This window comes from Pseudochaenichthys georgianus, chromosome 4 (assembly GCF_902827115.2).
Source record: "Pseudochaenichthys georgianus chromosome 4, fPseGeo1.2, whole genome shotgun sequence".
Classification (NCBI taxonomy): Eukaryota; Metazoa; Chordata; class Actinopteri; order Perciformes; family Channichthyidae; genus Pseudochaenichthys; species Pseudochaenichthys georgianus.
Window position 1 is genome coordinate 20,676,461 of NC_047506.1, and position 25,587 is coordinate 20,702,047.

At 41.1% G+C, this 25,587-nt stretch overlaps 1 protein-coding gene across 1 annotated transcript in view; it reads right to left on the reverse strand.

The window, feature by feature from the left end:
- Window positions 1-25,554, reverse strand: part of acsbg2 (acyl-CoA synthetase bubblegum family member 2) — a 34,735-nt gene extending 9,181 nt beyond the window's left edge. Inside the window, exons 1-5 of the mRNA XM_034081067.2 lie at window positions 25,424-25,554; window positions 8,807-8,921; window positions 7,972-8,093; window positions 6,396-6,667; window positions 493-581 (exon numbers count right to left, since the gene is read on the reverse strand). Coding sequence (XP_033936958.1) covers window positions 493-581; window positions 6,396-6,667; window positions 7,972-8,093; window positions 8,807-8,921; window positions 25,424-25,469 — 644 coding nt within the window. The 5' untranslated portion in view covers window positions 25,470-25,554. The remainder of the gene's footprint in view (window positions 1-492; window positions 582-6,395; window positions 6,668-7,971; window positions 8,094-8,806; window positions 8,922-25,423) is intronic.
- Between the last annotated feature and the right edge of the window lie 33 nt (window positions 25,555-25,587).

Sequence of the window (25,587 nt, forward strand, 5' to 3'; positions counted from 1 at the left end):
AACTGCATTGTGGGGGAGCGAAGCGAAGATTTCCAGGATTCAAAAGTTGAGCAATGTTCAACTTTTGAAGCTGAGCTGGAAGCGTCAGCCAATCAAATCACGTTTATGCAAATCTGACAGTAGAAGCGCTAGCCAATCAAACCGCGTGTAAGCAGGGAGAACCAGACCGCAGTTAATTTCCTCATATTCCAAACGAGAAATTACGGTAGCAAATCACCCGGTTCTTTACGACCAGAACTATTAACGGGATACAAACCGGAGGAACCAGGCATGGAGGGAGGTGGCAGAGACAGTGGGTGAAACTGGTAGGTTTTCGCCTGTTTGGGGAGTTTATATATATATATATATATATATATATATATATATATATTGCTCGCATAAAATCCCCGGGGTGTTTTGCTTTGTATGTCGGGGGCGGGAGATTCATGTGATCTCCAAGATTTTCGAAAAGCTGCTGTGTGGACGTACTGTCAGAGTGAAGATGAAACTCACCCTGCTAGAATAGCTGCGATGTCAGAGATGAACCACTCGGACGAGTTGAAGCCGAGGATTCCGACGCCATGGTAGCGCTGCAAACCAAGCTGAACAAAAACAAACACTTTTTAAGTATAAATTAATGAATACATCTCTACAACTGTCTAGAGGGGGAAAAGGCAATGTAAATATTGCTATTCTAAAATTATTTGTTGATGTTTTAGGATAAAATACTGTCCTGTGCAAGTTAAGAAGAAAACAATTATTTTCCTTAAACATTTAAAAAAGTAATACAATAAAATAGAAATTAATTACTGATATCAGTCTAAACCGAACTTTGTTAAACTCTTGAAACCTTTGGACACAGTTTTGAGCTGCCAGTGGCAGATCAACTTTTCTCCAGATGGATCAGAGATCAGGAAGCACTTTGCAATGACAGGTGTTGCTATGGAAACAGATATACAGCCGAGTGTACACATGAGACTGCCAGAAATGGGAATCGATACCAAGGAGCTTTTTTAAATTACTCAAGTATTTCACAACAGAGGGTACAATATGAGGTCTGACATCTGAAGCCCAACAGATCATGTTGCCATGTCACAGGGTCGGCATGTGTGGAGGTTCACGTTCAGTTTAGTGTGTGTGCTTAAGTTCAGAGACAACTGTTGGTATGTCTGTGTGTGTGTGTGTGTGTGTGTGTGTGTGTGTGTGTGTGTGTGTGTGTGTGTGTGTGTGTGTGTGTGTGTACACAATGCTGAGCCTGATTGCTAATAACTGTGTTGAGTCTCACGGTTAACAATAAAGCACTCTGTACTGTACGAAAACAGTCAAAGCTAATTTCATCCCGACTCCATTGTGATGCGTCATGTGTTGCATAGACTGGCTGTACAAAACTAAATGTCGTCTGGTCTGATCGAAACAAAATCAGGGCTCTCAAGTCTCACGCATTTGGCGTGAGACACACGCATTCCACTCCATTCACACGCCACACCTTGTATTTCTCACGCAGAGATTTCTTTCCAGGGTACCGCCCACCAAGTTGCGCCGCAATTTTGTAAACAAACTAGTACAGAATCACTGTAGCCACACATCAACCAATCAAAAGAATGTAAGCTGTCGAACAGCCAATTAGAAAATAACATGGCTGTATCCGGGTAGGATTTAGACATTCTGCCCTATACTTTATAGACAGGTAAGGGTTTCAACATTTTCCAGGATTTCAATACTTTGATTGAATACATTAATCAGTAAGTGACGTTTTTCGACCTGATTTATTGACAAATTATTGATACATTCAGTTTACAAAAGGCAGAACTCATTCGCAAATTGTACGTGTCCGCCATTGTTCGTTTAGAAGTGTTAGTTTCGGTTCTGCTTGTCGATACCTAAGGAAATGCATCTCGCCGCTTTCTGTACAATTAGACGGGGGCGGAGCGGGGCGGGAAGTGTAGCACAGTGGCAGGCTTGGGAAGCAACACTCGGTTCCGAGTAGGAACAAATAACAATTTTTCCGGTACCGGGATTAATAAGAGTTGTGAGGACAGGAGGCCGAGCCCCGCGGACTGCAGCTCTCTCTATGCTCTGTATCAGCTGATCGCTGCACGGTGCAACTCAGCGTCTCTCTCTCTCTCTTTCTACACACAGCGGATCCGCTGCCTGTTTAACAGCCTCATCTTTGTCAAACTTTCTTATGTTCTTTCTCTAACACGTAATGAAGGTTATTAAGCGTTTTAACTCCTGTGTTGTTAATATTAACCACCATTTCCTTTATGAAGTGAAGCCTCCCTGTCTGTGTCCTCGCGCTGTCCTCACATCCCCGGACCCAGGGCCGCCTTAATGCACGGGCTGACCTGGGCTGAAGCCCAGGGGCCTACGGAGATCAGGGGCCTATCATGAGCCAATAAAAGAGTTTTAAAAAAAAAAAGTTTTTTATTTATGATATTTTTAAAAAACATTTAACTAAACAAAGTCTTGGCTTTCAGAATATGAAACTTTTATTTCCAAAATCACACGATATATACATTTTTGAAGCTTGTAAAGGGAAGATGACAGCTCTCACTCGCCACTCACTCCCCCTCCCTCCGGCTGACATTATGAATGTAAGGCGTATAGTAATCATAGATAACACGGCAGGGTCCGTTACAGTTTGTTTTCATCTGGTTTCAAATAAACAAAGTCTTGGCTTTCAGAATATTAAAATTGTTTCGGCAAATTCAGATGATAAATACAACGTTGAAGCTTGTAATGGCATAATTACAAGAGGAGAACGGAGTAACTTGACGTCACAGCAGGCATAACAACAGCCTGTGTTTCTCGTGAGTGTTTTCCCCGGGAAACACACACAATACACACAAAAATACACACACTCGTGAGCTTCCCCCAGACCAGTAATCCAATGAAAATATCTTCCCTCCGTAGTATTTTGATCATTTGCTCCGCTAATCAATCAGATCGATGGATTCCAGAGATTTTTCTCAAACATGATGACTCCGAAACAGTCAGTGGGCACCACTTAACAGCCAATCAGAATGAGAATATGTTTCACATGTGACGTATTGAAATTGTGAGAGATTGAGTGACAGATGAAGGTTGTTTAGGAGAAAAAGTTTGAGAAGAAAAAGTTTGAGAGTGGCGCTCGGGAAAGGAAATTGTTGAGGGAAAAGGAGTTTCGAGACAAGCAGCTATTACAAAAAATGCAGAAGCTTCCAGGTTATTTTAAACCTGTAGGCCAGGATGAGGAGGAAGGACAGATGAGTTCTGTACCGAGCAGTAGCGGTGCCGGCCGTGGGGCCTCGGAGCCAAGTAGGCCGTCTGGTTCTGATAGCGATGGAGTAGCGGGAGAGGAAAAACAGACAGGAGGGAGAGAGGGGAGGAGATGGAGAGGAAGACGAGGACTTGCTACGTGGAGGGGAGCCAACGGCAACCGGACAAATACATGAGGGAGGCCCGATACGTCACTCATCTGGAGGAGAGGACCAGGCGCGCGTAGAGCAGAGTGGAGAAGTGCGATCACAGAGCCTGCTGAGGCTATACATGACTTCCATTTGTTGTTTAAATAGGGGGCCTACAAAACCTATCAGCCCCAGGGCCTGATGGCAGGTTAAGGCGGGCCTGCCCGGACCCCCAGACTCGGAGGAGCAGGATGTCAGTATTGTTTATGAAGCAGGGTATAGAAAGTACATTATGGAAATGAAAATACTATTTCTTTACTTTTACAAACAGTGAGCAGCTGCAGCATGTGTATTGCAGGATGTGTGTAAGCGTGCAAGCGTCTTTGCACTGTAGAAAAGCGCTAGGCCTATAGGCTATAAATATAATGTATTATTATTATTAGGTTATGTCCTATGTGTTGGACATGTGTGGTTGGACTGTGTCTCACAGGCAGTGTAACATCAGAGGAGACTGGGCCAATTGTACATTCTCAAACTGCACCACTTAGAACTAACTAAACAATGCAGAGATTATTTTTATATAATTGTATTCAATAACCGTAAGAAATTAAACAGTATGTGATTTGTAAATAGGAATACAGATTTGACTTAATGTTTTCATAAATATATTTTTCTCCCAGTTTGTCATGAGACTTATTTTTACCCTCTCAAAGAACCGGAACCGAAAATAACCGGAATCGAAAAGCAGAACCGGAATCGTTAAAATCCAAACGATACCCAACCCTATGTGTGATGCAGTAAAATCTCACTTCTCACTTACGTTAGCGGTGTCATAAAAACCGTGGGAAAATGTAAAATACGATGACGAAGAAGAAGATTCCAGTGGCCCCGATGTGTGTCCATTCTGGACAAGTGAAAAATGTATTCGGACAAGTACATTTCCAAACTCACTTGTCCATGGACAAGTACTCTCTAAAAACTTTTTCTCACACTGACCTAAGGTGTGTGAGGAGTTCCTGGAATATCAGCTGATGGATATCCCCATGCCCCAAGATCCCACCACCTTTAATGTTGAGGAGTTTTGGGGGAGTATGTCCTCAATCAAGTGCAAGGTAAGAAATATTTGGCACCACATGACATACTCAATTGAAATCAAAAGCAAAGCATTTGAGTAATAGAGTCTCTTGGTTCCTTTTTTTAAAGGTGACCGGTTTGAGCCAGTTTGGGAGGCTCACTAAAATAGCTCAACTTGTTCTAGTGCTCCCTCACTCTAATGCCGACGCGGAGAGGGTTGCCCCACACACACACACACACACACACACACACACACACACACACACACACACACACACACACACACACACACACACACACACACACACACACACACAGACAGACAGACAGACAGACAGACAGACAGAAATAAATATGTTTTTATTTGTATGAATTTATGTGTCATTTATCAGATAAGACCACCGTCCCCACCCAAAGCCCCACCGCTGCCAAAATCTCACTCTGAACAAAACTTGAGAGCCCTGCAAAAGGTAGAATACACTTTGCAGATACTACTGTGCTCACTTTAAAAAAGGTAGGGTAAAGGTTGTGCAATTACTCGATTGCACAATTAATTTTTTTGTTGTTGAAATGACTTATGCGGCTTTCACACCAGCGCTTTTCAGTTTCTAGCTCCGAGCGGGAGCTTTTCTGGTTCAGCTCCGGTTTCCCTTTTCAGCTCCCGCTCTGTTCACACCGCCCACTGGCGCCCCAGAGCTGCCCCTGCTGCGTCATGACGTCACCGTTTACATTGCTGATTTGCTCCCCAACGGAAACCATTACGGCGCTCACAACAACAACAACAGCGTCGGGTCGATGATCGTGTTGCTTTTAATCACACGAAGCCAGAATAAATTGAATAACGACTTCTCCAACCTTATACTTTGCTCCAGAGTGCCGTGGTTCATTGTTTACTAATGTGTTTCTGCAGCATTTACCGACCGCTGCAGTGCTGCTCTTCCATGGGAGTTTATTCTCCCGTTAGCTCCCGGTTAGCTCACACTGCAGCGGCCGCTCTAAAGTATTCACTGTCCGACTCACACAAGCAGCTGATGCATATCCTCAGTTCCCCTTAGCCTAAGTGAATGTGTGTCAGTCTGAATTGACACTGTTTGGTATCACAACGCTGTTATGAAAGTTTCTCTGGTATAAAACGGGTGATGTTAGCATAGCAACCGAAGCTAAACTGACTACTTGCATCCGATAGCTGCAATAATACAAAACAACACGTCTGCCTCTCTCCACAATGATCGATAACAGTGAACGGATGGTCAAAGTAAGGCACAAATAAACAGAATCACACGAAGCCTGGTTAGTGTTGCCTGACTTTATAAAGTGTGTTTATAAGCACACTGCTTGTAGGCAGGCATAACAGTGCTCCCCCATGTTCAGGGGAGGTGGGTTTAGTTTCCTGCACGCCTCGACGTAAGAGAGACGTAAGCGACGTCGCCTCTTAGCTCCAAAGCTCTTGCCTCTGGACCGACAATTTTTTGGAGCTGGAAATGAAGCGGATTCCGGAGCTAAGAGCCGGCGCCGCTGCGGTGTGAACAGGAGAATCCGGCGCTTTTCAGGCTCTAGCTCCGAGCCGGAGCTGAAAAGGCGCTGGTGTGAAAGGGGCATTAGAGGAATTGCTCTAATTGAGCAACACCAATTTTCCAGGATTGAACCTCACAGTGTAGACAACAAATCTAAAAGAAAAGCAGAAATTCCTCCACTTTAAAAATCATTATGAGGAACAATGCTGTTGATTAACTAATCAATTAAATGGCTTTACTACCCAGAAAGCTGAATATATACATTCTTTGAGGCTAGGCAGTCAAATCAATAATGCTTCAGAACAGGAGTTGTTGGTGGTTTGTGCTGCGAATATTCTCCCAAAGATGATTGGAATGAAAACTAAAAAATGAATACGGTTCAGATGATTGTGTGACCCTCTCGTATAAGACTATGATTTATATTAGATTCCTCAATGGTTACCTTAAGGAAGCTCTTGGCAGCGGTGCGGCAGGTCTGGTAGTATTCCTTGTAGTTCAGGCTCTTCTGCTGCTCGCCCTCCTTCCAGCTCAGAGCCGTATGGTCCCCAAAGCGCTCCACAGCTGAGGTGAACATCTGGTTGACGGTCAGAGGGGTCTCAGCAGCCAGGCCAGAGTCCCCCATCCTCAGTTTCACCTCAGCGTCGCCCTGAGACGTCCACAGGCCAGGCTCTCCTGCTGCTTGCACCTGCAGGGAGTTTGGGCGCTGGGTACTCGCTGGATAAAAAACAAAAAATCAAAAGAATAAGCAAACAGTTGTCATGACATTTTCCCAGAAACATACAGAACTGAATTCTCTGCTTTTCACCGAATATCCACGAGAGTTGTAACTGACACCCTGTGTAATACTTGTTGTGTTACAGTGGATGCCACACATCCTCTGGCTATCCTCAGGATACACAGCGATACAAGATGGAAGCCATTACCTCTTGTTGGCTAGATAAAGATTTCTTAGAAACAGCGAGGTCAATAGTTCAGTATTTACCAACCGCAAAGGCTGTTAAGTGTTTTACAGAAAAACACTCTCTCAAATGAAACACAAATGGTTGTTTTATTCAACTTTTCATTTGACTTGTATTTGAGGGCCTTCATACATTAAATGAATCATTATTATTAACAAAAACATGAATCAGATCATCATGCAGAATGTAAGCAAGAGTCCATGTCAACCAAACTTCTTGAAAGAAAAGAAAGTCGATCACAGTTTGCAGAGGAACTTCCTGGTTCAACTCGCAGTCACATACAGGCCATGGTTGTGTGAACCCACAGTTTCCTGTGCACTGAGGGATTCTGAGAAACATCATAAGTGAGCTAACATTTTGTTGTACTTTGGTTTAGAGAATCCACTACACTTAAGTAAACACACTCTGAAAGAAAAGATAGTCAGCGAGCAGGATGTTTTCAATAAACGATGGTGTGGTGACGGATGAACTAAATGATGGTGGATTTATGGCCAAACATACCCAGCTGTTATCAGTACAATTACTCTTTTCTTATGGACTCCACCAGCAGCACTGAAAATATGATTTTAGTGTATTACCCTGTAAACACCAACCACATTATAATCTATTCACCAGATGACCACAGACCTAAATTTGTCATGGTACAATTATGAAGCTTCTCGTAACTACATAACAAAGTCAAATATAAACTTAACAAATGTCATGGAATAAAAGGAACTAGTGCCAGGATGTTCCCTCAGTGACTTAGACAGAAAGGAATGTCAAAGTGCTAACAATGAAAAACTGGACAGGAAAAGGGAAGTGAAGTTTGTTGTGCCAAAGAATGTGCAGTTCGCTCACTTTGATTTGGCTCACTTCCTGAGGATAAAAGGTCAGGAGAAAACACATCCACACATGCTGACTTCAGCAACTAGAGCCAACACAGTGACTGAAGCCAAACTAGAAAATAGTAAATTATTTATCCGTGTATAGCTTAACAAACTGCATTTGGCTGCACCACCCTCAGTTCATAGAGGGATGAAGAGTAAACACATTTAAGCTTCACTCATTAGCCCTCACCTGTTTGTGTGTTTGACGTCCGTCCAGCAGGGACCTCTGTCGTCTTGGTGCTGCTGGCGGCTTCATCATGTGCACCAATCTCCTCTTCCCTTTCCCCTGCGGACTCTTCCCCTGAAGACTCACTGAGGACAGGGAAAGGAAAATATGTTAGCCACTTAGCACAGAGGGAGAGCTGATTGTCATACCCTGGGGGAAATCCAGAGGCAGAAATCGAAACCTGCTCTGAGGCAAGCATCTGTGGCTCCAAACACAAACTGAAAATATATATTTAACCTTCAGGTCACAATAATATTCTCAAAGTAAAATGATATCTCTATTGCATTACATTAAAGCTTCAAAAGCGGTAAAACCACCGTGATTACAGTAATCCTACACACAAGGAGACTGCACAATAACTAACATTATGTGCATTACTATTGAGAGCTGGAGCTCCATCCGGGGTGGTGTAATCAGATCTCATCTGCATTTAAAATCTTAGTGAAAGGCAAGAATGCTTGTGCAAATAGAGAACAACGAGCTATCATGAAAGCATGTCAAACCTCCTCATTCATCCTTTACATGGGAGCACCTTCACACCATCACATATTTCTGCGAGCAGCTGAGCAAAAGCTGACATTAACATTTTGAACTTTTTCACTGAATAATTTTTAGAGCAAAGATAAACATCATTCAATTATGAAAAATAATGAATAAAGCAGAATCGGTTTCCTCTTCTTCCCATTTTTGTTCACCACATGACCCCTTTTTCTTTTTCTCTTTCTTCTTTCTATTTTCTTCTAACACCAAGTCAGAGAACCTAAGCTCATGATCAGGTAGTGTCAAGATGTGGACGTACTTTGCTGTATCCACAATGCCGTCGAGGGAGGCTGCGCAGGAGGACTCCAGGAAGCCGCCCGCTCTGTGAGGCTCCGTCACGGCTTCAGACATGGCGGGGGGCTCACACACTGTCACTGTGAGGAGAGAGGAGGAGCTGGTTAGCTGCTGTACTCTATATGAGACAGGCACGCATCTATTATGGCTGTTACAGGGGATAACTTCAGTACAAGGTACATACTGTATACAACAAGACAAAAACTAAATGTATGCTTTGGAAAGACAAGTAGTTGCTGACTAGGTATTTTGACAATCTACTTCCAGCTTTAATTTAGTACAACTATGATAACTAAAGTTCGTTTTTATAATGGCGAGGCCTCTTTGTAGCATGTATCTAATTCATGTGACAAAAACAGATTCATTATGTCACTATTTTCAGAGAATCAAATGACTAGGAACTAAATAGTTTGTTGTCAACTATTGACTAACATGTCTTAGAATGTGTTGAAATGACAAGTACATGTATTGACATAACTGATATAAGGACAAGAATCATAATATCAGGGTAAGATTTCCTTTTTTTAACTTTAGGAAAACTAGACACACTCTTTGGAGAAGATACCTTATGACCGATAAAAAAATGACAGCATTACTCCCCTAATTGCGAGAGTCACGCCAATGTGTGGCTGACAGCCGATAGCTTTTAGTTCACAGAAGACTCACACCTGAGTGATGTTGGCAGCAGGTCTTCTTGGGGAGGTTTCGTGTGTTTTGGTTACGAGACATAAAATACTTTTGTGTAAATATTGTGATGGTGACTGACCAGTGCCCTGTACTACGAAGCCGGATAACTCTGGGTTTCCAGTCCTACGACGCTGGTTCACTTCTTACCGCGGTAGATCTCCATGGTAACTAGTGCTGAACACCAAACCTGCTCCGTAGCAATTAATAGAATATCACCTCCCATCTTCAGAGCAATCTGACTATTATAACATTAGCGTTAAGAAAGCTTACTTAAATATCTGCCACAACATAAGTAACCGGATCAAAGTAACATTATGTAGCCTACTACAGTCCGCGACACTGTGAGTGCAGACCTCGATGTGTCCCATTATCATTCATATCACATCATAATGTATCATATATTGCCTTATCCGAGTTAGCTTCTTGAGCCGTATCTGGCCGTGAAACACTTACAGTGTCACATACTGTAAGATAATGAAGAACAACAAAATAAGTTACCATAGCTATGCAGATGACACACAAATTTACGTAACAATTTCACCAGGAGACTATGCTCCAATTCAAACACCGAGTAAGTGCATTGAACAAATCAATGACTGGATGTGTCAGAACTTTCTCCAATTAAACAAAGATAAAACTGAGGTAATGGTTTTTGGAGCCAAGGCAGAACGTTTAAAAGTTAGCGCTGTGCTTCAGTCTGCAATGTTCAAAACAACAGATAAAGCCAGAAATCTAGGTGTAGTCATGGACTCTGACCTGAGTTTCAACAGTCACATTAAAACAGTTACTAAATCAGCCTACTATCACCTAAAGAACATATCTAGGATTAAAAGACTAATGTCACAGCAGGATTTGGAAAAACTTGTCCATGCTTTTATCTTCAGTAGACTCGACTACTGCAATGGTGTCTTCACAGGTCTCACTAAAAAAATCTATTAGAAAGCTGCAGCTGATTCAGAACGCCGCTGCTCGAGTCCTCACTGACACTAAGAAAGTGGATCACATCACTCCAGTTCTGAAGTCTTTACACTGGCTTCCTGTGTGTCAAAGAATAGATTTCAAAATATTGCTGCTGGTTTATAAAGCACTGACTGGTTTAGGCCCAAAGTACATTACTGACCTCCTGCTAAATTATGAACCATCCAGATCTCTCAGGTCTTCAGGGACTGGTCAGCTTTCTGTCCCCAGAGTCAGAACTAAACATGGTAAAGCAGCGTTCAGTTATTATGCTCCAAATATCTGGAACAAACTCCCAGAAACCTGCAGGTCCGCTGCAACTCTGACTACTTTAAATCCAGGCTGAAGACTTTTCTTTTTGTCGCTGCTTTTAATTGAACTATTCATATTTTAGACTGCACTGTAACTTTTATCCATGTATTTTTCCTTTTAATGTTTATTTTATTAGCTTTTATTTTGTAATGCTTAATGTCTTTCATTTTTTGTAAAGCACTTTGAATTGCCTTGCGTTGAAAAGTGCTATATAAATAAACTTGCCTTGCCCCGAGGATACGCAATTTTTACAGAGACCAAAGGGCAAGGTGGACTTGCTCTGCCGAATTTGAAGTTCTATTATTGGGCTACAAATCTGAGAATAATACAGTCCTGGCTGCAGTCTGACTCACAGCACTCTGCCTGTTTGGCTTGAAATGGAGGCTGCTTCCTGTAGTTCCAGTATCTCTTTTAAGACCCCCTCCTCCGCTTACACTAAAAATGTAATTGTCAAAGGATCCTTGAAAATTTGGAATCAGTTCAGACGTTTCTTTGATCTCCAAACATACTCTACATTAGCCCCTTTAACTGCAAACCATGTTTTTCCTCCATCCTTAGTAGATAGCGCATTTACTATTTGGTCTAACCAAGGCATTAAAACATTCAAAGACCTTTATATTCACAACACATTTGCTTCTTTCCAACAGCTATCTGATACATTTGCACTACCTAGCCAACATTTCTTCAGGTATCTACAAATTCGCAGTTTTGTTAATAATATATTTCCTCAGTTTCCTAATCACCCAGCTGATTCGCCTCTAGACACACTCCTTAGGCCGTTACCTACTCTGAAGGGAATGATGACGTGTATTTACACTCAGATTTATTCTCTTCGTTTAGTTACCCTGAACTCCATTAAATCTCTTTGGGAAATAGATATTGGGGAGGAGATTTCTGAAGAACTTTGGGAAAAAGCCCTTGCTAATGTACATAAATCTTCTATTTGTGCTAGACATGGACTGATTCCGTGCAAAGTAGTGCATTGCACACACTTTACTAAGCTCAGGCTCTCTAAAATATATAAGGAGGTGGACCCAACTTGTGACAGATGTAGCCAAGCTAAAAGTATTTAGTCTGCCACCAATTGTGCAAGTTCTCCCACTTAAAAAGACGAGGCCTGTAATTTTCATCCTAGGTACACTTCAACTATGATTGACAAAATGAGAAAAAGAAAATCCAGAAAATCACATTGTCTGATTTTTAAAGAATTTATTTGCAAATTATGGTGGAAAATAAGTATTTGGTCAATAACAAAAGTTCATCTCAATACTTCGTTATATACCCTTTGTTGGCAATGACAGAGGTCAGACGTTTTCTGTAAGTCTTCACAGGGTTTTCACACACTGTTGCTGGTATTTTGGCCCATTCCTCCATGCAGATCTCCTCTAGAGCAGTGATGTTTTGGGGCTGTCGCTGGGCAACACGGACTTTCAACTCCCTCCAAAGATTTTCTATGGGGTTGAGATCTGGAGACTGGCTAGGCCACTCCAGGACCTTGAAATGCTTCTTACGAAGCCACTCCTTCGTTGCACGGGCAGTGTGTTTGGGATCATTGTCATGCTGAAAGACCCAGCCACGTTTCATCTTCAATGCCCTTGCTGATGGAAGGAGGTTGTCACTCAAAATCTCACGATACATGGCCCCATTCATTCTTTACCTTACACGGATCAGTCGTCCTGGTCCCTTTGCAGAAAAACAGCCCCAAAGCATGATGTTTCCACCCCCATGTTTCACAGTAGGTATGGTGTTCTTTGGATGCAACTCAGCATTCTTTCTCCTCCAAACACGTCTAGTTGAGTTTTTACCAAAAAGTTCTATTTTGGTTTCATCTGACCATATGACATTCTCCCAATCCTCTTCTGGATCATCTAAATGCTCTCTAGCAAACTTCAGACGGGCCTGGACATGTACTGGCTTAAGCAGGGGGACACGTCTGGCACTGCAGGAATTGAGTCCCTGGCGGCGTAGTGTGTTACTGATGATCGCCTTTGTTACTTTGGTCCCAGCTCTCTGCAGGTCATTGACTAGGTCCCCCCGTGTGGTTCTGGGATTTTTGCTCACCGTTCTTGTGATCATTTTGACCCCACGGGGTGAGATCTTGCGTGGAGCCCCAGATCGAGGGAGATTATCAGTGGTCTTGTATGTCTTCCATTTTCTAATAATTGCTCCCACAGTTGATTTTTTCACACCAAGCTGCTTACCTATTGCAGATGCAGTCTTCCCAGCCTGGTGCAGGTCTACAATTTTGTTTCTGGTGTCCTGTGACAGCTCTTTGGTCTTGGCCATAGTGGAGTTTGGAGTGTGACTGTTTGAGGTTGTGGACAGGTGTCTTTTATACTGATAACGAGTTCAAACAGGTGCCATTAATACAGTTAACAAGTGGAGGACAGAGGAGGCTCTTAAAGAAGAAGTTACAGGTCTGTGAGAGCCAGAAATATTGTTTGTTTGTAGGTGACCAAATACTTATTTTACTGAGGAATTTACCAATTCATTCATTACAAATCCTACAATGTGATTTCCTGGATTCTTTCCCCCCAGTCTGTCTCTCATAGTTGAAGTGTACCTAGGATGAAAATTACAGGCCTCCCTCATCTTTTAAGTGGGAGAACTTGCACAATTGGTGGCTGACTAAATACTTTTTTGCCCCACTGTACAAACTTCAACTCTCTGAAGCAGAAAGAAACTATTTAAGCATTGTGGCTGGCAACCTTAAAGTACTGCTGCTACCACATTCCATGCATCAGTAATTATAATCCGAGATTATATTGTAACCTGCCACAATAGGAGTAGGAAACAGGCTTCAAGTTCTTAGGTTTAAGGTTTGGTAGCATACAAATACAGGTTCATAGGTTAAAGGCTTATATATATATACAGTCTATGGTTAAAGGTTACAGGTCGCAGGTTCAACGTCACTCTAGAGCCCTTTCTCATTTCACTAATTTCCCCTCCTCGACTCCTCCGGTAGTGACCCAGAAATGGCCCGCCATGTTGATGGACATCTAATTTCTCTAAATGCACTTCGAGGACCGAGGAGGCTCTCTGGAGGAGCTATAATTGAGGATACACTGATGGGTCCTCCGGGCCAATCCGCGGATCCTCTGTGGATGTATTTCCGGCAACAGAGATGTTTAAAAGAGTCGTGGCGCACGGCTGGACTTATCTCAGCTAGGGCTGTCAGTCGATTAAAATATTTAATCGCATGATTGTCCATAGTTAATCGCACATTTTTTATCTGTTCTAAATGTACCTTAGAGGAATATTTTTTAAGTTTTTAATACTCTTATCGACATATGAGTGGACAAATATGCTTTATGCTGATGTTTATTATCATTTGAACAATGACAAATATTCTCATGAATATTAAACACAACAACCTGGAACCTCTCTCATTCAATACAAATGGTGTGTGTGTGTGTGTGTGTGTGTGTGTGTGTGTGTGTGTGTGTGAGCTATGTGCAACTCAAGGCATATGCTCGAACGGGAGCTGCCTGGACGCTGCAATCATGAGTGTGCTGACTTTTCGTACAATGTCCCGCTGTCTGGCTTCCTGTTTTCATTTAAACAGCTCCTTATATCCGTTAGCGCAGCTAGCTAGCACCAGATGCTAACAACAACAAGCACGTAAGGTCTCTCTCTCGCTCGGGCCACATTACACACACCCTCCCGGTCCTCCCGATGGCCAGTCGGTGCCTGCCGGTGAGCGTGGAAGTGTGGTCTGCCACAAGCGGGCGGCAGGAGCGGTGCTGTCAGCAGATGGTATTTTAAACTCGATGCGCTCTGAAACTACGGGACGGCCGAGGAAAAAAAATACACATGCGTTAATCGCGTTAAAATAATTAGTGGCGTTAATTTTTTTGCGTTAACTTGACAGCCCTAATCTCAGCCAATGACGGCTCTGCATGCATCCCCTGGATATTATTGTATTAACTGCTTTCATCGCGATGCGATGTTTCCAGTAGGGCTGCTCGATTATGGCAAATTCATAATCTCGATTATTTGGGTCAATAATTGATATCACGATTATTAAAAAACGATTATCCATTTACTTTGAAAACATCCATTTATTAAAAAAAAAAAATATGTGAACAGTATGTTTTTAACAGTTGATTACCCTGAACTATAATTCAACTGAAAAACCAATACAAAAAGGTTAATAAATACAAAATTAATTAAAATAATTTCGATTATGTTGTTTTCATAATTGTTGCAAGCCAAAATCGTAATTGCGATTAAAATATGATTAATTGAGCAGCCCTAGTTTCCAGTGAGAACAGCTGTGAGGTCTGTGCAGAAAGCAGAGCAGTGTGTAAAATATATATCACTCAGTATAACAGGCCTACATTACTTTCTTTATTTGTATGATTTAGTTTAGTAGATATCAAACAAAGAGTCGATATTTTTTCTAAAACCATTTAGTGCTTCACATAATAAAATACACAACGGCTGTATCCTGATATATATTATATGCTTTAGGAGCGTGTGGTACAGTGTCTAGGTGCGTGTGGTACAGTGTATGTGTGTGCGTAGATACGGAGGACAGACAGGTCTCACTTGGTTTGGTGTACTATGCTTACTTTTAATACTTGTAAATAAAACTTTTGGCTGTAATTTCTCAGCCAATCAGAGTGATTTATTTTGCCGACAGCCTCCGCTACCGATTCACCATGTTCAATCGGGGGCGGAAGGTGTCGGAACGGCCGAAAAGACACGGTGCGGGACACACCAATCTGAGTAGGGCGACAGGACGCTCATCGACGGCCAGACATCTATCAACGGCCAAAATCAGCTTGGTGTGTCAGGGCCTTTAGGGTTAGTTAAGCCAGATAACTCAAACATATACAGGGTATATTGAACTGGATTCGTAGTACAGGGCACTGCTGAGATCATATACAAATAAGGAAGAACTGTAATGCGCACGGCACAACTGCGGACATGTTTTCCAACTTTATAGCTGACTTTATGGGCTGCTAAACAAACATTGTATTTGCTTTTACTATGACTGTTCTGTTGACAACATTTGGTTGTGTGGCAACAGTGTGGGAAACATATGGAGCTGTGGAAAGTGAAAAGTCCTGCTACAGATAACATTGTCCTGCTGTCAACAATACGCCCAATGTTTACATTGCTCCAACCTCTCAAAATCCAATGAAAGCTTTATATGAAAATAAAAAATACATATGAGGGTCAACAGTTTTTTCCTATCAATCAACTTGCATTAATAAGGCTGCAACAGCATCTTGAAAGGGAATGGGTTCCATTTTAAGAGAATAGTTTTCTGCATTGGCCATTACCTCATCACAGGAAACATGTCAAAGCCTCCAAACAATAAAGCATCACCACTCCGCCACCATAAAACCCACACCTCCATGTAGGGCTGTGCGATTATGGCAAAAATCATAATCACGATTATTTGGGTCAATAATTGATATCACGATTATTTTGACGATTATTCAGACCATTTATTGAACTTTAAAACAAATAATATTTTACCAATAAACAAGAACAACAAATATGTTAGAGCGCACATCCAAAACCATACTAAACATATATTATTAATATGATAAATAAAAATAAATTAGACCAAAAATAAATTAAATCAAATATGATGCAGTGCACTGTCACAACCTACTGAAAACTCCTTAACATATAGCCAACATTTTGGTAAAACATATTCAACATATTCCACTCAGTTAAACGTTGAAGGCTGGCCAACCGTCATGGTCCAGAAGTAACAGGAAATAAATGTTGAACTACAATTTAAGACCAAATAAAAATGTTTAGGCCACGATGGCAAATGCTGGTAGGGCTGCTCATGTCATCTCTTAAAGATTTGTTGCAAGAAATACCAGTCTGTTCACATGGTCTGGTTTCAGAGATGAGCACATGCAGGTGACAATATTGCCACCTGTACTGAAGACCCTCAGCCACGCCCCGACACATGGGGTGACGCCGGCCAATCACAAAGCTTTGATGCGTTCAAGTGCATTATTCTGGCACAGGAAGATTATGTTACAGGACATTAACGATAAAACAGAATATTGTTGTTCTATTTTTAGACACATCTCGCGATCGACTGGTTGGGCACCCCTGGGTTAGACCATAGGTCTGTTGTGGTAGCAAAGTAGTCAGCTGAAGCCACATCTCTCTCAACTTCCCCACGGCATTTGTCATATAGTGCAGGCAGCGCAGACCTGCTGAAATAATACCGAGAAGGCATCGCGTAACGCTTGTCCAACGTGTTGACAAGTTGCTTAAAGCCCTGGTTGCTAACAGTGCTAACTGGGCACATATCTTTAGCGATGTGAAATGTATCTGCAGGTCTCCCTTGAAAAAGAGATCATTGATCTCAATGGGATTTTACCTGGATAAATAAAGGTTTTGATTTTTTTTTTTTAAATTGTAATGGCAAAGTACTTGCAAATAGTTTTACCCTTCTTTTTAACGAGTTGCTGCTCTTGTTCTGACATCTTCGCTCGCGCTGAACACTCACAACACATGTCACTCCCACATGGCCGAGTGGGCTTTTAGGGAGGGGCGAAAGCACACCCAGCAAAATAATCGTATTTTGTCAATTATGCCGTTTTCATAATCGTCGCAAGCCATAATCGTAATCGCGATTAAAATACGATTAATTGCACAGCCCTACCTCCATGGCGTTCATTCATGCCCCTCTGTTTGCCAACACAGGTCCAAGCTGCTGCTGTTATGTTTATTTTAGCAGTCTGAAAACACATACCAGCGGCTTCGTCTGCCTATTGTGACGGCAGCCAATCATGACTCTCCTGTCAGGGACAATTGGGCTCAAGAGAGGTCAGAGAGCAGGAACCAAAATATTTTCCATCAAGCAACCACGCCTTCCGATACATAACTACAAAAACAGACCAACTCACCATGAGCGAATTGTGTCTAAAATGGCCGAAATACCAGCATTCCTGAAATTCTGTATCTTAATGGATCAGCAGGCCTCCACTCAAGCTGTCATCACTGTTGTAAAAGAAAATCAATCCTACTCAAATCATGTGACAGTGGCCAGCTGACCCCGAAGAGGCTTTGTTAATGAGTCCTACATACGGAGGCCACAAGGTCTTTCAGCCCAGGGGACAGATGGTGAGGGGGATCTCTCACCATCTATGCTATTTCTATGTGGCCTTCCAATGCAGCTGCAGATACCTCAAAGACACAGCTGTAATAGCAGTATTAAAGATACTTTAGTTGAAGGTGGAGGCAGGCGGATATGTGACCTTGGGTGTGGTATGGGCAGAGAGATATCCAAAAAATCCCCTCCTCCTCCTCGTATGTCTTTAGGATGCGTCTGTTTTGTCTTCATGCATGGGGTTGAAGGAATGAGATGGGTGAGGGGCCAGACAATGATCTTAAGTAAAGGTTCAGTTACTTGTTCCCTCAAGGTCTGGACTACTTTAGCCTCAAACATCAGACCTGGAAAGGCCCTAAGGCTGCTTCTCGTTTGCTCCCTTTTTATTTCCGCAAAACTGTGTCCATTTTCGTCCAATGTGCCGTTGTTCACATGAGCTCATCACGTTTAGATCACCAGGCTGAGGTGCATTCTTCTGATTTAGCTACGGTGTGATCACCCCTGCATCTTTTCAGGCAGTGACACATGCCTTACAACATTAATCATATGTCCTCAAGGGTTACTGAGCAACTTATCCAGGATTGCTCAAAAATAAACCTCATGCCTTGTGATGTAACTATAACTTACAGATTTGTTGTAATCCATTTCCGGTAAAGGTATGGTTTACCGATAGAGAAACGTTTGTGGGCTTCCCCTAAACTTTCCTGCTTCCTAATTGACCTTGGGTTTGCTTAGACTTGTGGGTAAAGTTTAATTTGCCAATCAACTGATATTTAGATTGTCAGAAAATAGGGAAACAATAGGGAAACATTAATCCGAGTGCCAATTGGACATCTTCAAATGTCTCGTTTTGTTTGATCAACATCCAAAACCAAAAGATTTTGAATATGCAATGACATAAAAGTTAAAGCAGCAGACTTTACCATGGGGAAGCTGGAACAAACAATATTTTGGGGACAAATGACACATTGGTTGTTGTTGTTTTTTAGAGCCAAAATATCTGTCATAAACATATCCATATTATTTGTTGTGTTTTATTCATTTTCAGCACAGTTAACGGCCAGGATTAGTTGTCTGAAAGACTAAGCCCTCTGTACACTGACATCATTAAATGCAACCGCATTCATGCAATCGGGACAGGATTAGAATTGTAGAGCAGAGTCGTGTGCAACAACAGCTGTTGATTCAGAAAGGGAAAATGCAACAGTTTGAAAGAAAACACCACTTGTTTCATTATCGATTGGTGTAGAAGAGTCCCTTGTTAATTTAGAAATCAGACAACTATCACGACCAAGACATAAGACTAAAACCTGAATGTTAAAAAAGGGTCTCTCCACACCATGCCTGCAAACTTCAGTTTGGTTAATCCCCTATCAAACACAACAGACAAAAACCCACCCCTCCCTTTTGTTGTGTCTCTTTTCTCATGCATAGTCTCCCCTTGTTCAAGATAACAGCCATCTCCCCTTGACTGTCTTAACCCAATGTCACCCAAAACACAAGAGAGATGAACAGATTTCTGTCAATACATCCTCTGATCGATCTGCATCCTGGGCCAGCTGCTGCCTCTCAACAGACCCCAGCAGAGCACTTCAAGACTGGGCTTAATCTTCAGCATCCTCACTACACAGCTACCAGTCAACTTTTTTGATCCAATTTCAAATATTTGTGAGCCAATGCAAACATTTTTATATAAAAAAAGAAAGAAGGGAAAGGCTTTAAAGGCATCCCTTTAACAATAATGGTCATCTGGCAGATTTAAACAGATCTGCAGGGTTACACCCTTTTACAGGAGACCATATGTTCACATGTTGCAGAGACACACAATTCACTTCTCATTTTCTATTAACATTACCAGATTACATATTGTATTAAATGGTGTATTAAGCTTTGACATTCATGCTCAACAAAGGCAAAAATAAGTACCTCTTTCATTGAAACTGTTAAGGGAACACCACAGGCAATTGCTAGGGGAAACCACATATATGGCATTAAACCTAAAGAAAATTAAAATAAATTAACTGATAATAATATATATACGCAATTGTAGTATCATGCATGAAACCTACATATTGGCAGGCTGTTAACTCAGGCATCATCACCAACCGGTTTCTAACCAAACCTGATCAGACTGAGTGAAAGCTGAGCTAAGGAGGGCTACTGCTACATCACATCTCCATTAAATACATAAAGCTACTCACATTGCATTGTTGGAAATATTGTTTTCCCCTGGTTTGTATTTCAGGTTTTCCCTGGAATGGTCCACTTTTCCCTTTAGATAAATGAGTTCTGGTCCTAAATAATCGCGTAGACAAACACGGCGACAGACCACTGTTTCTACAACTCCAGCAGCATATCATTCATTTTCAAACACCAGCCGGATTGTTTGACCCCACCCCCTGGAAACCCCACCCAGCCCAGAGTAGACGGCTTCCTCCAGACACACACCCCGCCCTCCTCCATCATCCCAAACCAACCTGATTGGCTGAAACTGCTCACCCCACACAAGATCCATTTTCCATATAAGGCCACGCAAGGCAAATGAAAAAGGTGGAAGGGGGAGTGGAGAACCCTCTCGCACACACACTCCACAGATGATGCTATGAAACTCCAACACCATCCCCCTATGGAGATACTCCCCGCACATACACACTTTCACACATTTGCAGGCGCAGCTATGCTGGGTTACTCTCGGACAAACTGTAACTCCGGTTTCTGAGGGCAGATTGCAGCTGTGCTACTTTTTCACTTTTTGACCTTTCATTGGTGGAAATAATTTTTGTGCACAATGCAAAGACGCCCACTCGTTAACCTACATTCATACACATATTACACATGTATCTCCCACCCTCCTTTGCATAATCCCTCAATGTTAAGACATTTGTAATTGGTTTTGGCTGCAAATATGGATAATTTACGATTTATAATCATCAGGAGATTATGTTCTTGATTGATGGACTGGTTGTTTTGTTTATCAAGATGTAAAAGAAACGCTATAGTTACTTTACAAAATCAATATATGATGAACTCCAACTAGAATATAGAGCAAATAATGTTACACATTATATTAATTTATATCATGCTTAATCAATTAGTGGATTAACAGAACTTTTTAGCAAATCCTTCTCATCAATTCTAAAGCAAGAATGTCTAACGGCTTTTAAAATAAGGGGATATGCAACTACAAAATAATGTATGCATCAGCAGGGATACTCAATTGATTTTTTTAACAATGTAACAGTCACAGGGGCTTTTTTTTTTTTTACTATTGAGTACTTCTTATATTTTATGTTCGGTTTACATTTAGCTAATAATAATAATTGTATTAGCGACATTTCCAAAAGCAGTACTTTTACCGCATGTTGTACTTGCTCCATTGCTGAAATATAGATCACACACCAGATGCCAAAGCTTCTTATCAAAATACAAACTGGGAACAATGCATTGCAGCAGTTTTCCATATACCTGAACGAATGAGAAACCTCTTCTGACAGACTGACTTTCTCAACATTGTGACAACATTACTCTTAACAATGTTTGTAAACCGGATTTTAGGGCTGTCAGCCCAATTACACTTAACAAGCCAATCGTGTTTGTCTAGTTATTTTGAGCAATGACCTGATATACAGGCTGCTTAACAAAGACAGCAGCTCAAGAGAGGAAACGACTGCAGCATGAGGAACATTAGTTTAAGGAACCCAATACCCATATCATAAATGGATTTGCTGTTGGCGAACATTACTATTAAAAATAAATAAAGGAGTGACAAGGTAAACATTACTACTTGCAAGCATGCTGGCCTCTATGAAGTTTGGGTGGAGACTCACAGCCAATTAGACATCACATTTCAAATTATTGTGTGTACTACCAAATGAAAGTAAGTTGCCATTTATAGCACAGTAGAAATTATTTCAGAAATACACAAGCAACACTTGCGGTAAACAAATAACCACTCTCATTGCTGGTGGATTAACCTAAAAAGGAATTTCCTTTACAATATTTCCCCCCAACTCCCACCTCTAACGTTCAAAAGGTCAAATACGCGGAAGACCGCACGTTTCTGCTCAATCTTATTTCCCGATTGAGAAATAACTCCAATATGGCTTATGTGAAAGATGACTTTTTACATTTAACCTAACAAGATGTTTATAATGACAGATGAAAGCTATTTCAATAGAAATAACTTGGTTGTATTTTATTGCCAGTCTTATTGTTTAAGTCTTATCTTGTTCTTTAAATATCTGTTTATACATTTTATTTGTTTGTAGCATTGAGCAGCAGGTACAACTGCATTTCATATGCAATTCTGTATTGTATAATGACTATAGGGTGACACAACGTTACAATTAAATCCATAAAAAAAAAAAGTAATTCACATAACACTCTGCAATAGGAATAAATTGCATCTGTATATGCACAAGACAAGACATCAATTGAAGCATGCGTCAGAATAAAAAAAAACTTATTATTTTCTTGTGCCTACTTTTTATGGTAAATCTAAAAATATTCCACGTGTGTAGATGTTGTCATCACTGCTCTATAGAAAGATCAGTCTCAGCCAATTGCCACGAGAGACGAAAATGCAGATCCACCACACCACAGCATCACATGACATCCAGAGGCGGAGTACTCATGCGCAAGCGCTAAAATGCTGCAGGATGCGTTTAGTGCTGATGCACCCTGCACTGAGGTTACTGTCGGTCAGTGACATCCTCTCTCAGCCCTCACTCTGCAGAGGCACTGCTGTGAATAGACGCCATTTGATCAAATGTCAAAATCCAATGATGCAACATTAAACATTTACACTAGTAAGATCAAAAGTATTCTATTGCGCTAAGATTTCTTATCTTTGTTATATAAAAAGATAAGTCTGTCCTAATGTTAAGTGTTCAACATTTTTTAACAGCAAATATTTGGCTTATAACCTTTAGCACTAAAGTAAAATGACAAGGGACATTTATGTTTGTTGTTATTTAGATGGGAGATTGTATACTAGTACATTTTATCTAAAATGTAGAGCAGGAGTATAAAGTAACCGAAGAATACTGCTAAAACCAAATGAATTTGAGTACACTTGGTTCTCACCACTGGAGATGAAATGCAGTCTTTGTAAACAATAGCAGGTGTGTTTATAAAACAATATAGCAAGACTGCATTAGTTTGATATCTGTAAAGATATTTCTGATGAATTACATTTAAAATGTATAAAAACACACATCATGCAAGCAGGCAAATACTGCATGTGACTTTTTGTAACACCAGAGAGGAGGGACTCATTCTGTCTGTATGCATATCTCCAATACATATTTTACTGCCAACGACTTTTTTCTGATCCAGATAACAAAAGCCAGTTTGTACAGTACTGCAGTAGAGTTGTGTTGTGTATTGTCTGTCTGCATATTTATATTGACATTTCACATTTTTTAAAACACGTGTCAAAATGTATTATTTTCAACAAATATAAATATCAAATTCACACTTGATAATCATCTTTAACAAATGTTTATATTAATTATAGATAAAAGGTTAGAAGACACTCAGTGTTTTTTCATACAATAGTTTTAAATAAAGATCAGATGAAAATATTTGAAATGTATTGATACAAATTACTAAAAGGACAATCACACTTTAAAAGATTATATTCTAAAAGATCCAATACAACTACAGCTCCCAGAAGTCTTTAATAGCTAAGGGGGCATTCACACCTAATAGTCCGCTCTCTGGTGCGCACCAGACGACAGTTTGTTACATTGTTCCATTTTTCAAAAGGTTCGGTTTGCGTTCCCACGGGCAAAACTCAAACGGACTATAAACTTTAAACACAAGTCATGTGCTCGGAAATGCTGTTCAACCATTGGTCAGACATTAAGGGGGTACAAACGCAAATCCCGGCAATTTCTAGCAGAGCCTCCGCCATGGAGCATCGGCACTTTCGGCAGGTTATTCTCATGCTGCTGTTAGTCTGGAGATCAACAGACACTAGCGGCCCGCGCATATGATTATATAATCAGACAACGTCCGTTAAAAAACATTACTACATGGCTTTGTTGTATACTCGATTCTGATTGGCTAATTCAAAACACGTGACACATTTTTAATCCAGAACAGACAGACCGCTGTCAAGGATTTATTGACCGTTGTTAAGGACGCTCACATCTGCACAAAGAAGTCCGTTCGATTTAACTGTATACAGTTTGGCTGAAACTAACTGACAAGACAAGAGCGACAAGAAAACAGCGGAGAAGTAACGGGCAGAAACCCTCCTTTTTACGCAGCGGTCCAGACATAGGTCAGACGGCGACACATATTCAGTTGCCATTTACTTTGGCATTAGGGCAGGGATATCTAGATACTTCCCAAGGTTTGACATAATGAATTGTGCTACTTTTAAAGCAAGCAACGATTTTTTTCAAATCTGTAATAAAAAAACTCGATAGCAAGATCGCTCTTGTCTTGTCAGTTAGTTTCAGCCAAACTGTATACAGTTCAATCGAACGGACTTCTTTGTGCAGATGTGAGCGTCCTTAACAACGGTCAATAAATCCTTGACAGCGGTCTGTCTGTTCTGGATTAAAAACGTGTCACGTGTTTTGAATTGACCAATCAGAATCGAGTATTCAACAAAGCCAAGTAATAATGTTTTTTAACGGACGTTGTCTGATTATATAATCATATGTCTGTTGATCTCCAGACTAACGGCAACATGAGAATAACCTGCCGAAAGTGCCGATGCTCCGCTAGAAATTGCCGGGATTTGCGTTTGTACCTTAATGTCTGACCAATGGTTGAACAGCATTTCCGAGCACATGACTTGTGTTTAAAGTTTATAGTCCGTTTGAGTTTTGCCCGTGTGAACGCAAACCCACCTTCTGAAAAATGAAACAATGAAACAAACTGTCGTCTGGTGCGCACCAGAGAGCGGACTATTAGGTGTGAATGCACCTCATGGCAAAACAAAATTATGGGATGTGTTCAAATGTAACCATCCAGTACAGTATTAAGAAAATACATAGCTTCGACGATTGGCAGAAACTTCAATAATATGTGTCAATGTTTGTGTTTTTAAAGATCTCTGAAGATGCTAGCGGAGCAGATGCTAACCTAGCTAGCTAAGGAGCGGGAGTTACCTCCGTAGACCGTCGTAGACCTGCCGTTCGTTGAATACGCTTCCCGGTTTAATAGAAAAATTGACAACATTTTGAGCATGGACGTATAAGGAAAAGTTACTTTTAAGTCAAGAAATATGAATAAAGTGTACATATGCCTTCGTTAACCTTGTAGTCATTCGCATGTTTTACGTTGAACTCCCGTGTGAGGATTTCCTTTTCAACTTATTCAAGTGAAGCGGTTTCGAGGCGTGGTAACGTTAGAAACTTAAACAGCTTTAATACACACAACACTAATTAGCTTGACATTAACTGCCTCATACAAACAATAGCGTATACAGACAACGTCACTTATGCCACGGATACTGATGTTAAAATAAATGAGGTTAATGGTATTGCCTTAAATCATACGATTTACATGACTTACCCACGAATATGTTCACAATGTTGACAGTGCCTATCCTTTCCTGCATGTGTGAGTGTCAGCAGCTTGTGAGAGCCTCTCTTCACTGGCAGAAAGTCACATTCAGGGCGAGCTGAGCTGCTGTTCTATGGCACCTGTTGGAGACAGCTGTCACTTTTATAGCTTCC